General features: G+C 43.1%; 1 protein-coding gene across 8 annotated transcripts in view; it reads right to left on the bottom strand.

Moving 5' to 3' along the window:
• The window catches only part of tns1b (tensin 1b), a 186150-nt gene that overhangs the window by 22466 nt on the left and 151028 nt on the right, over positions 1–12656 (bottom strand). For all 8 annotated transcript variants that reach the window (XM_072397924.1, XM_072397920.1, XM_072397917.1 and 5 more), the window contains one exon: positions 246–1730. In XM_072397924.1, coding sequence (XP_072254025.1) covers positions 246–1730 — 1485 coding nt within the window. The remainder of the gene's footprint in view (positions 1–245; positions 1731–12656) is intronic.

Below are 12656 nucleotides of genomic sequence, written 5' to 3' on the forward strand. Positions count from 1 at the left end.
GCAGGGACATTCAGGAAATGAGATAAGGTAAAACAATGTTTTTCAAAAGATTTGTTTGCAGTACAGTGCACGGCTAATGGCATCAACTTAACTCTTCATTACACTTTCTGTCTGGCCTTCAAAATACTTTTGAAAGACGCAAACTTTTGATGAATAACATGAAAAAAATAATAAATAGAGTGTTCTGAAGTCATAGAAGAAGGAGATGTCTGCATGATATATTGTAAATTAGTATTTGTTCTTACCAGCTACTCTTTGAGCCACCAGACCTTCAACATTGAAGAATTCTTCTGGCTCGCTATCCCGAGGCTGAGGCGATGCTGAGGCAGCACTTGGGCTTCTTCGGGGATCAGAGACCTCTAAAGACTGGGACTGCGTGCTTGGTGAGAATGTGCTGATGGGTTTGAGCTGAAGGTGGCCACTTACAGGGGGGGAGACAGTTTCAGAAGAGTAACTCATAGATCCATGGAGTGGTGCAGGTTCTGGTATATTGGGCTCCCCAGGTGGCATCTGAACTGTTGATGGGAGGTTGCCTAGGCTGGACACGGGGCCAGAAATGTGGGTATGAATGGCAGCATCAGTCTGGTAGGAAGGCCTGGTTTGGCTTTGGGAGAAGGATGGCTGGGTGGTCACTACAACACTGTTTTCCTTGAGTGGACTTTGGGATTTTGATACAAGGGAACGGCCTGGCTCTAGGTTAAACATTAGGAGGTTGAGGGCTTCAATAGATTGCTCAATCTCTTGCTGGGAGGCACTGTGACGATGAGGGAACTGTGGCAGGCTGTGGTGGCTGGACAATGCTACTGGTGGAGGTGGACTAAAAGTGAGGCCTTCAGTTACTGGCTCCTCAGGTACTCCAAATTGCTGCCAAACATTGAGACCACGCTGGACAGCATCCCTGCTACTAGTGGTACGGGTGGGAGCCGGTGGCATAGACTTCGACTCTGAACCAAATGACCGAGAGCGATACAGACTGCCGTTTTGGGTAGCCATGTAATTATCCGCGGATTGGGTTGAATCGCTTTGAGTCAAAGCGATGGGTTTTTCGGATCTCCCAATCTGTGACTGGGCTGTTTGCAGAGGCTTTTCTGGAACGCTGCGCTCCAGATAAGGCACATGTTCCTGGCCATTGATAAGCGACTCGGACTGGTAGTAGAGATCAGCTGGGGTAGCCCGACCATCGGTGGAGGAGAACGTCCCAAGACTGTCAACACTGTTGCCTTCTTGACTGGTGGGAAGCTCATCATCTAAAATGTCGGTTTCCCGGTCAAGGCTACTGTGCCCATTAACATGGACCTGTGCCGGGACCAAGTGAAGCATCCCTCCAACTGCAGATGTCTGGGTGGACAGGTAAGCCTGCCGGTGCATGGGCCCCTCCAAGCCACTCAGTAGTTGCTCCAGCTCCTTTTTCTCCTGTGGACTTATTTGTTGTTGGGCAGGTGAGGCGAGATTATGAACTGTAGGTAACTCCTCGCTCACAGGAATGTGTGTCTGGCTCACCGTGGAAGCCTGAGGAGCTGCTGTTGCTTCATCAGTTCGGTCAGTTTTGATGGAGGCGGTCGAATTTCCCGAGTCACTACTCACAGACAAGGCATGGTCAACTGCAGGGAGAGCATGTTCAACAGCAGTAGGTGGAAGACCATTCGATGTGACTGTTCCGTCAACAGATTCCTTTTTGCGAACTTTAGCATAGAGGCTGCCGTCCAGGGGTCCTTGCGTATGGATGACGTCTGAAAACAAACAAAAGTGACAAAGTCTCTTTAGAATCAAATAAACTTAAACAGGATAATAAAGAAAGACTTATCCACTGCCCTTTCATTTTCAATTGCCCACGCATTTGTAGAGCCACACGGACTTGACCACAAAATGAAACAATGTGCAATCTTCTAAATATCAACACATGAAATTTATCGAGACATTAGGAGGAAAAGTGTTTGCAGCTTTCAGGGAGGAGTGTGGGTATCAGGAGATGTAGTGTGGGCATAGCTAAAGCAGCTGCAGTTAAATGAAACACTGGCTCATGTCCACGTATTCCACCAGCTTCAGGAAATGAGCAGGCTCTATGGAAAAACTGATGAAATCATAGGAGGTCGGCCATGTACTTTCTCAATACAATTGTATGAATCTTTGCCATCTTTGCACCACAACAGCTGGATGTTATGTAAAAAGTAAATGGACAGATAGATATCACAGACATAATCTGTTGAGCTTTTCACTCACAAACTCAGATGGGATGCATACAAATGCACATGCACATACATGGTTGATTCGCATACAGCCACAATAAAGTTTAGAGAAGAGGAAGTAGGGTGCCCCAATCAGAACATTCAGTCACCACTGGAAATTCTGCCTCACTGACCAAGGAAGGCCAGGAGGCTTTTCCTGGCCTATGAAACCCAAAGCAAAACAAAACATAGTCACAGTGAGAAAGTTTAAACACATATGCATGTACAGAATACACCAGCTTACATGCACTTTTTTCCTTCAGCCATCAACATGCTGTGTGACTAATGCAGAGTGATCATATTTTCATTTGATCGTGGGCTGTAAAGTGTGTCCTAATGCACATCATCACATGCAGATCTTTAGCTTTCTCTCAAAGCCAGACTTTCTTGTAACCTTTTAAAGTGATCTTGAGCAATAGTTTTCAATGCTTTCTGAGGGTCCTTCAAAGTTTTTCTGGATATTTTAGGACACTATTTATTAATCTTCAGTACAGTCCTTGTTCCTGACCATTTTCAGAGGAACATGTTTTTTTTTGTTTGTTGGGCCTTCAATAAACCTATGGACTGACCTATGAATTATTCAAGCATAAGGGCACCATCTACAAAAAATAACAAAGAGAACACAGTTTGAAAAATATGAAATAGTATTCTTGCACCAACAACGTGATTCCCAAAGAGCTATTAGCTGAAAACCTGGCACATTTCGACAGGTGTGTTCTTATCTAGAATTGAAGATACTGAACATGTAGAGGACAACAGGGAGAACAGGGAGAAAAGGCTGAATTATCCCAAATAATACAAGAACTGCACTGAAAAGTATAGAAAAATGATGTGATGAATCCTCTCCAGAGGCGAGGCCAGACCTCAACAACATTAAAGCAGCCAACATCCAAAGAGCTATGAACTGTCCTTCAAGAAGCCTGAAAAACTAAGAAAGGAAGACTAAAGACTACTTAAAGACTTCTTAAAGAAAAGAAAGAAACCTTGTCTAAGAGAGTTCAGACTGTGTTTAAGAATAAAGTGGTCATAATATTGACTTTCAAGCTCATTAGAAGTGTACAAACTCTGTTTTTTGCCCAGTTTGTCCAATTTTTGTTTGCACATTTTAAAAAAAATTGCTACACCTATTTCCTGTTTTCCTGGCAAAATAAAGGGCAGCTCACAACTTTTCCACAGTACTGTACTTCACGAGATTGAATAGAAAACAAGCCCTGGGGGAATAATTTATTTTTCTCCTGTTTATTAATGTTCTCAAGAAACCTGCAAACCCATGATAAGGCATGTACTTATAACCAAAGATTCTCCAGCTGGAAAAGGAGCTGCACAAAGACGTGTCTGTGCCTCTGTAACTTATAGATATCGCCATCTCAGATTTAGTGAATACGGGGCTCTGTAATGGAGCTTGGTGGGCGTACACAAGCTGGGTACAGCAAAGTCTCCTTGGCTGACCCAAGGCAATTTGCCAAGGGAATGGTGCACTGTAGCGGCTGCTCTGTCAGGCTGCTGGTGGAACAAAATCTTTTAGGTCAGAGAAATCCTTGTTCTGGTAAATAGCCGTTAGCTTCCAACATATCTTGTCTAATAATTGCCTGCTGACCGACAGGTGAATGCATCTCCTCAAGGCAGGCCAGAATAATTGACCATTGACAGTACTAACCAATTATATCATAAATGTTCAGATTTTTCATAACTTGAAGTCTCCAATAAAATCACTGCTATTAGTTAGTTAGCTGGTATGACAGCAGGCTCCAAATCAAGTCATCATTCCACATTTATAGAGCTCATTAAAACACTCAAGTATCAAGTGAATATCAAGATGTGCATTCATTCCCACTGACTTGAGCACACATGCCGATAAACATAGACATTAGTCGTGAAAGCAGAGCCCTCTGCACTTTCTAATTTCAGTACCTTTTTTTATCACCTTCCTGCTCCATGTGACTCCCACATTTATGATTATCAGTCACATAGCCCAGCTGATTTCACATCCTCACTGGATGAACAACAACACTTCCACAAGTTACCTCACAGTACCTTCCAGCCCTGTTAAAACAAAAAGCAGAAACACCTCCACAGGAAGAGGCTACTCCCCTACCTGTGTGAGCTGTGAATGGCGGTGCAGTTCCAAACTAAGCTGGGAAAAGCCCTGCAGAGGAGCCCCCGGGATGCGACATGAAGATACAGCAATAGTTAGGGAGTTGGTTTTGGCTACTGCTCCTGCTCCTCCTCCTTCTCTTGAATAGCTGGCTGTCTGGCCGGAGCGCTGCTGCTGTGGCTGGCTACACGGTGGCTCGCACCAGTCTAAAGGCTGCCCCCGCTATGTGTGCTCATGTGGGAGGTCTATCACAACAGCCTGTGTGATGGTGTGTGTGAGAGGTGGGGGCTAAGGGGCCACTGAATTCCACAGTATGGGGTTTGATAGAATGACATCAATCCCATTAGGTCAGACTCTTTTATAAACACCTACTTCCTTGACACATGGCTTGTTATGCTAAAAAAAAGGCATAAAATGATGACACTTGTCCATCTTTCATGTTACACTTTAAAATAATAAACATGCTAAAGAATATATTTAAGCATCCACTGAGATTCACATACACACAGCCCAATTGTGTCAAAAACACCCATGTAATGGAAAGAGGTACTTGTAACAACGGTCATTTAACAAGCTCTCTCCAAGCTAAAGAAAAAGAAAAAAGTCCACTCTACTGCAAGCAGATGGAAAAAAAAATAGAACTACTTCTAATATGGTTTGGTTATTTACCGGACTTTGTAAATAGAAAAATAATTTTAAATCATGGGTTGACAAACAAGAAACAAGCTTTTTCCAAACAATATGAAAGAGCTGCAGTCCTCAGTGCACTTCATATCACCTAAACATCGGCACACATTAGCATGCAGGACAGTTACTTGAATTTTACCCACTACAATCCAGAACAAATGACACATACGTCATTTTGGCTGATAAGAAACATGTGACTTTAGCATCCACAAAACCTTTCATAACCTCATTTTAAGCACATTCAAAGCATGTTTGTGGGTGTGGACTGCATAATGACAAATGGGATAAAGTTTTCTCTCAGCTGACAAACACAATAACACAAAGAATTTTTTTTATTCTAGAGCTGTGTTTCATTTATCTTTCTTGCCTCACATATTTTCCCTGGCCTCTCACTCTATTCTTACTGTCAAAATGATGATGATGATGATGATGATGATTATAAAGACTGCAAACCCTGCAGTGACATTCAAATTAACTCAAATCTTCTCAAAAATGAAAAAAGTCTGGTTTAGTCACCCATCTTAATCTAGCTCACGTCTTCACTTTAGACTGATTGTCCCTTACACTACATGAAATCTAATCTGTCACTTTACACTCTTGTTTTTAGGCCTGGCTGCCTATTTGTGTCGAGGCTGCTTCTGTGTGTGGTGCTACGTCTGCTGCTGTTTTTTTTCATTTGGTTGAAACGAAAACCACATAAGTTTCTACAAATAACCTTTGACAGGTTCCTTCAATGTGATAAGGCATGTGTATGTGTGAAGTTCTACATCGTGTGTGTCTGTGTTTAAGTGTTTTTTTTTACACTCCTAGGAGGTAGATCATTTCTCCATGGTCCAAAGCACATTGAGACTTTTCCTTTTCTCCTTTTTGGTAAATTCAAGCAGGAAAGAGAAAGATAATTAACCGTGTCTGACGAGTCTGAGATTGGTTTTGTTGCTACATCTTCCGTGTTAGAAAGGGGGGGGGGGGCAGCAGACAGATAAACAGAATATTAACACAAAACAAGAACATTGTGATTGGGAGATATCACCTGAGGTGTTCGAACTGCAAGACTGTCACAAATCAATGTATTGCAGATGCACAACAATGTCGATAAATATAGCTCTACAGAAAAAGTTAGAGAAAGAAGGTGCTGTCAGATATTTTGAGGTTCTGCAAGCCAGATGGTGCAACTGTGTGACCTCTTAATCTCTGAACTTTGAGCTCTGACTCATCCAGTAATAGATCCCCCAATACAGCGGAAATAGCATGTTTCCCCTCTTGCATACATAGACAAACATAAATACCTACTGGTCTTGTTTGTGTCTGTATTTATGTGTGTGGTGGTGTACCACTTCTTCGGCCACAAGTGTGGCATTAATAAAAAGCAATGACGGAACCCTTTCTGAGAATATCCCCTAAGGCCTCAATGCTACAAACACTAGGAGCAGGACGAAAATAGTTCTGTACATTTAAAACACTCGAGAGAATAAACAGTGAATAGCTGTGGTGCAATAATATGGAAGTGTAGACCAGTGCCTTATTTAGTGAAAGTTAATGGCTGAACTATTGATTTGGCGACAGAGCATGCCTTTACTGTAAGTCAGGGCTCAAGGATACCTATTAAAGTTATACTGTGGTTTCATCAATGATTACAAAAGAGGCTATTACATGTGCTGACCTGGATCAATTTGACATGTGAAGACTAATCGAAAAGAGTCAGCAGAGCATTAATGAAGTTGACTGGACAGATGAAACAATTTAGTATTTGTCAGTCTGTGTCTTCATCGGTCACAGCGTATGAAAGTATATTAATGTATGTATAAGTGAAGCTGAGCCAGCACCATGGACCCAAAAATGCAAGTACAAGAACTCGTCCCAGCTTAATGAGCACTTTCCCTGCCACTCATAAAATATACATGAGAGTTTCCTGTATGTGAGTGCCAACTCAAAAGACGAGGTAATGGAGGGTGGTCTAAAAGAGGCAGGAAAATCATATTGATTACCATCGAGTATGTCAACACTGCCCTGGCTGTAGCATTATCTGTATACCAAAAAACAGAACAAACAACAACAAATTGCATTTAAAACAGCATCGAATAACACCCCTCATCTATCTATATATATATATAATTTATCCATCCGTTTTCTATACCCGCTTTAATCTGTCGGTCGGGTCGCGGGGGGGCTGAAGTCTATCCCAGCGGTCATTGGGAGAGAGGCGGGGTACAGCCTGGACAGGTCGTCAGTCCATCACAGTGCCACACAGAGACAAACGAGACAAACAACCACACACGCTAACGCTCACTCCTTGCTACATATATCTATATCGATATCGATATCGATATCTATATCTATATCTATATCTATATCTATATCTATATCTATATAGATAGATAGATAGATAGATAGATAGATAGATAGATAGATAGATAGATAGATAGATAGATAGATAGATAGATAGATAGATAGATAGATAGATAGATAGATAGATAGATAGATAGTTTTTTTAGTTTTTACAATAACATTTATTGGTGAACAGAGTCAAATACCAGTACAAGACACTTAGGAAAACGTCAAATCAAAAAAGCCAAAACCCAAAGAAACAAACAAATAAATTAAAATCAAAAGTTAAAAACTAAATCATTCCCAAACACTGAACAAATAGCATCTTCACAGCACCAACGATCAGTAAAGACATCCAAAGAACCCATTGTCTTGTAGAAACAAAATTCCAGTGAAACCCTCGACATAAGGAGATTCTTAAGGATCGCCACAGCCTCATAACCTGGTGTCTGGTTAACTTTATTCTTGCGACTTAAATAAATAGCAAGCTTTGCCTGCCCAACAATAAAGTTAATCAGGCAACACTTTGTGTTACGTTTTTGACAGTAAGGGAACCCAAGAATAAACCTTTGCCTTGAACACATCACCCCCAATGGGCGAAGTAACCCATTCAAAAAAATAAACATAGGAAGAAGCCTGTCACACCCCATAAAACCATGAAACACTGTTTCCCTCTCGTCACAAAATGGACATTTATCACTTGCTCCTGGATTGATCGCAGCAGTAAGTGCATTAACAGCTATGGCCCCATGCAAGATCCTCCACTGAAGATCTCCTGTCAGTTTTGTCAATGGTAGTTTGTATAGAACCCTCCAGGCTGGCTTACTCTTTCCATCAATTTGCAATTTCTCTCTCCACACCGTATCAGGTCTATCTTTTAGTTGTTTCACATTCAGAATCTTCACCATCATTCTGTACATTGCTTTCCCATCAGCTGAACGCAGGTTAAGGTTGCCACGGATCCCTAGGTCCAGCAGTGGACTAGTGTAGCTGGACTCACGGAAACCAGAACTAAAAACAATGTCAGGAAAAGGATCTTCATCATTTGGCTGAAGGATACCTGAACAGTACCCCTCTAAGAGGGCCCTCTCCCCACCATTCAAAAGTGCAGCCATTTTGTCTAAAAGCCTATGAGCATACCTCACAGACCTCAGTCCCAAAGAAGAGGCAAAAGCCTCTGCATCCTGTAAACTGTTCCCAGCTTTTTCAAAGACATGTCGCAATTGAAAGCAGTTACACGCACACAATATATTCTTCAGTCCTGGGGTGTCATCCCCACACAAATCAAAACGAACCCCCAAGATGACCGGTTCTTCAAACAACCAATGTAGAGAAACCACTGGATTCAGCCAGCGGTGCTTGATCAGGCCCCAGACCTTGAAGCAACTATGGTAGAAGGGTGACAGTCCACTTAAAGCAAGTCTCTTAGGATCCACCAGGAACAAGGCACAATCCATCCTCAGCGTGTCCACCTACCGCAGAATAGCCAGCGAGAGGGGGCGGCAAACCATGCTTTCTGGCCCCAGCAAAAGCTTCTGGATGAACTGTAGGCGGAAGGTGGCCTTCCTGCTTATCAAGTTGACGAGGCCCTGCCCGCCCTCATCCTTGGGCAGGAAGAGCACACTCTGAGGGACCCAATGTAGCTTGTCCCAGAAAAAGTCAACCATGAGTCTTTGGATTTGGGCCAAGAGTCCAGCAGGCGGTTCATCACAGGCTAACTTGTGCCACAGCGAAGAAGCGACCAAGTTGTTGATCACCAAGGTTCGCCCCCTATAGGACAAACGGGGAAGAATCCATTTCCACCTTTCCAGACGACCCTTGACCCGATCCACAGTGCCCTCCCAGTTCTTCTGAGGAAAAGCGTCATGACCCAAAAAAACCCCAAGGTACTTAAAACCATCCCTTTTCCAGATCAGCTCACCAGGCAAGCTGGGGGGCTGCCCGTTCCAGTTTCCCATCAATAACGCTTCACTCTTCCCCCAGTTAACTGTTGCAGAAGATAAGCTGTTAAAAACTTCCACAATACATTCAAGTTTGCGCACATCATCAGCACAGGTGACAAAAACTGTTACATCATCAGCATAAGCAGACAAATAAAAGCAGCTGTTACAGTCAGGAAATGTCAGACCATTCAATTCAGATCGCAGTTTGTGAAGCAATGGTTCTATAGCCAAGGAATAAAGCATCCCTGACATAGCACAACCCTGCCTAACACCCCTACAGACTTTAAAAGGAGCGCTCAAACCACCTTAAGCACACTCTCAATGTCCCTGGGCATTGTTTTTATCATGGCACTAAAACCAGGGCTAAAGCCAAAAGCATCTAACGTTTGCCAAAGATACACATGTTCGACCCTGTCAAAAGCTTTTTGTTGGTCCAATGAAATCAAGCCAGCTTTAATGCCCTTTTTGTGAGAGAGATCCAGAAGATCGCGAACCAGAGCAATATTATCAAAAATTGACCTCTGTGGTATACAGTAAGTCTGATCGATGTGTACAACTTGTTCAATTACCCCACGCATTCTTGTGGCCAAGGCCTTGGAAGCTATTTTAAAATCTACACACAGGAGAGAAACCGGACGCCAGTTTGCTATATTTCGTAAGTCACCTTTCTTGGATAGTAAGGTGATAGCAGCTCTTCTGCAACTTTGTGGTAGTAGGCCTTTCTTAAAACTATCAAGCAGGACACCCAACAAGTCCTGCCCAATCACTGGCCAAAAACATTTATAAAACTCTACTGATAAACCATCAATTCCTGGCGCTTTACCGTTGTCCATACTCATAAGTGCAGAGTGGAGTTCATGAAGGGACAGAGGTTCATCCAAAGCAGTGGTGGCGGATTTTTTTATTTTGGGTAACCCATCATAAAAATCACTGGCTATATCTGCTGCATTAGCAAGCTCGCATTTATACAGACCAGCATAAAAACCTAAAGCGTGCTTACAAATATCAGTAAGATCAGTGAGCTCATGCCCAGTGTCTGAGAGCAGGCAGCGGATAAGTCTACCCTGCCCATTCTTCCTCTCCAGATTAAAGAAGAACTTGGAGGGTGCATCCATCTGGGTGACGCATTGAAACCTAGAACGCACCAGGGCTCCCTGGGCTCTTGTACCTAACAAATCAGACAACATGTTCTGTTTATGCTTAAGTACTGTAGAATGTTCTTCATATTCAGTGGCAGCTACCAGCCCTTGCAGATAGGATTTCGTTCTCCAGGGCTGTCATCGCTTGAGCCATTTCTTTTGTTACATTCAGTGTATACTGTTGGCAAAGCTGCTTAATTTGTACTTTTCCACAATCCCACCACTGCTGCGGGGAGGAATACGTTCCTCTTTCCTTCCTAAAAGTTTCCCAAAAAAAGGCAAAAATGTCCAGAAAGTGCTTATCATCTAACAAAGACACGTTAAAATGCCAGTAGGCACTTTTAGGCTTAATCGGCTCCATAATTACACTACAAATTACTGCACTATGATCAGAGAAGCCAACAGGGGATATTTTGCACAATTTCATAGAGCTTAAATGATGGTTAAAAACATATAGTCTATCCAATCTTGCAAGAGATACAAGGTTGTCTTTACTATGCGCCCAAGTGTACTGTCTAGTGTTCTGGTGGAAACTTCTCCAAACATCACAAAGGTCATTGGCTTCAGTCAGTTGTATAAGAGCCCTTTGAGAAGCAGAGTTGGGCTCCGAGTGGTTTCTATCCAAAGTGTCGTTCTCAGTGCAGTTAAAATCACCACCCAAAAATAACAAGTCATCTGTACATGCATCTTTCAAAAATTTATTAACTACATTCAAAAACAGAACTCTCTCTGGACCTAACGTAGGTGCGTATATATTTAAGAAAATCATGGTCGCACCATCAAATTTGGCCACAACCTTTAAACATCGTCCCTTAACAATCTCATCTATCTCATAGTGAAGCGGCACAGAGGTCTTAGAAAAAAGCACAGCCACGCCCCCACTCACGGAGGACTTGTGACTTCGCACAGACAAACCCTCCCATTCCCTTCTCCAGTCAACCTCATTGACCCCATCACAATGTGTTTCCTGCACAAAACATACATCGATACGCCTCAATTTCAGAAACTCATAAAGCATCATTCTCTTTTTAATGTCCCTTGCACCATTTAAGTTAATAGTTCCAATAGTGAAGTTCCTCACAATGTTGAAACAAGCCTAGTGGAGATGTTATGAACCACGGTCAACCGATAAACCGAAATGTCACTTAGAAGCATCTTTACCATGCAGTTGTTTTCGAATCTGGCTAACCTTTGCTCGAAGTCGATAAAATTCTGGCTTGGGAATGACACCCTCCCTCATCCATAAAGTCGCATCATTAACAAACTGTGGGAGATCAGGGAATTTCTTTTCAAAGTCAACACCTCTTTCCCCTTTATGGGTTCTAAGGAAACTCAATATGTCTTCAGACGTATAAACGGTGTTTGATGCATCAGTCTGTGAACACTCCGACCAGCTAGACTCCCCAGTGTCAGAGGGGTCAACACTATCCTCCCCCCTCGTCATTTTGCTGGCATTTTTTAGAGTTCTCTGTGGCTTTCTCTTTCTGTCTGGTACCTTAAACTGTGCGTCTGCCTCCATATCAGACACTATATCTGCCATCAGATCATCTACCTGCTCTATCTGCTTAACAGGCTCAGGGGGGTGACCAGCGTTGGGTTCAGGTGAAATATATTTTGCAACTTTACAGTCGACTATCGCAGGTCCAAGCACCATCCTGTTTGCCAGGGCAGCCCACTTATGAATGACACTGTCTTTGACAGCTTCAGTTCCAGCAGACCCACCCGGTCCCTGCTCCGCAGATGTTGCTATAGTTACAGCAGCCGAGGGGTCTCTCACAGAGAATACAAGATCACCATGAGAAACATTTTCAGGGGAACCAGTCTTAGAGGGACCGGCTGCATCAGTAGACGCTGGGGGGTCAGTTACGCATCCTGCAGACTCTGTCGCAGCCGCTCCCCCCTGCTCTGTGCTCGGTTCATCACCGGCGGCCGCTGCCTGCTCACCAGGGCAGTCGCGCACCAAATGCCCGACTCTGCCGCAGCCAAAATATTTCAGTGCTACATTCGAGGTTACAAAGGCCACATAGTCAAAACCATCATCATTAAATCTAATCGTTAGGTCTAGCTCATTTTGACCATGATTTAAAACCATGTAGACTTAAAGACACAAGGTGTTTGAGCAGAGGTGACTTGCAACCAGCGGGGATCTTTCTTATCGGAGACACCAGTTTTCCGAAACGGGCAATGATTATGTTGCATACACGGCAAGAATCAGTAGTAGTAAGAGTCAGGAGCTGTGTAA

Source organism: Leuresthes tenuis, unplaced genomic scaffold, assembly GCF_036924035.1.
Source record: "Leuresthes tenuis unplaced genomic scaffold, fLeuTen1.0.hap1 SCAF_12, whole genome shotgun sequence".
In the NCBI taxonomy this organism is placed as follows: domain Eukaryota; kingdom Metazoa; phylum Chordata; class Actinopteri; order Atheriniformes; family Atherinopsidae; genus Leuresthes; species Leuresthes tenuis.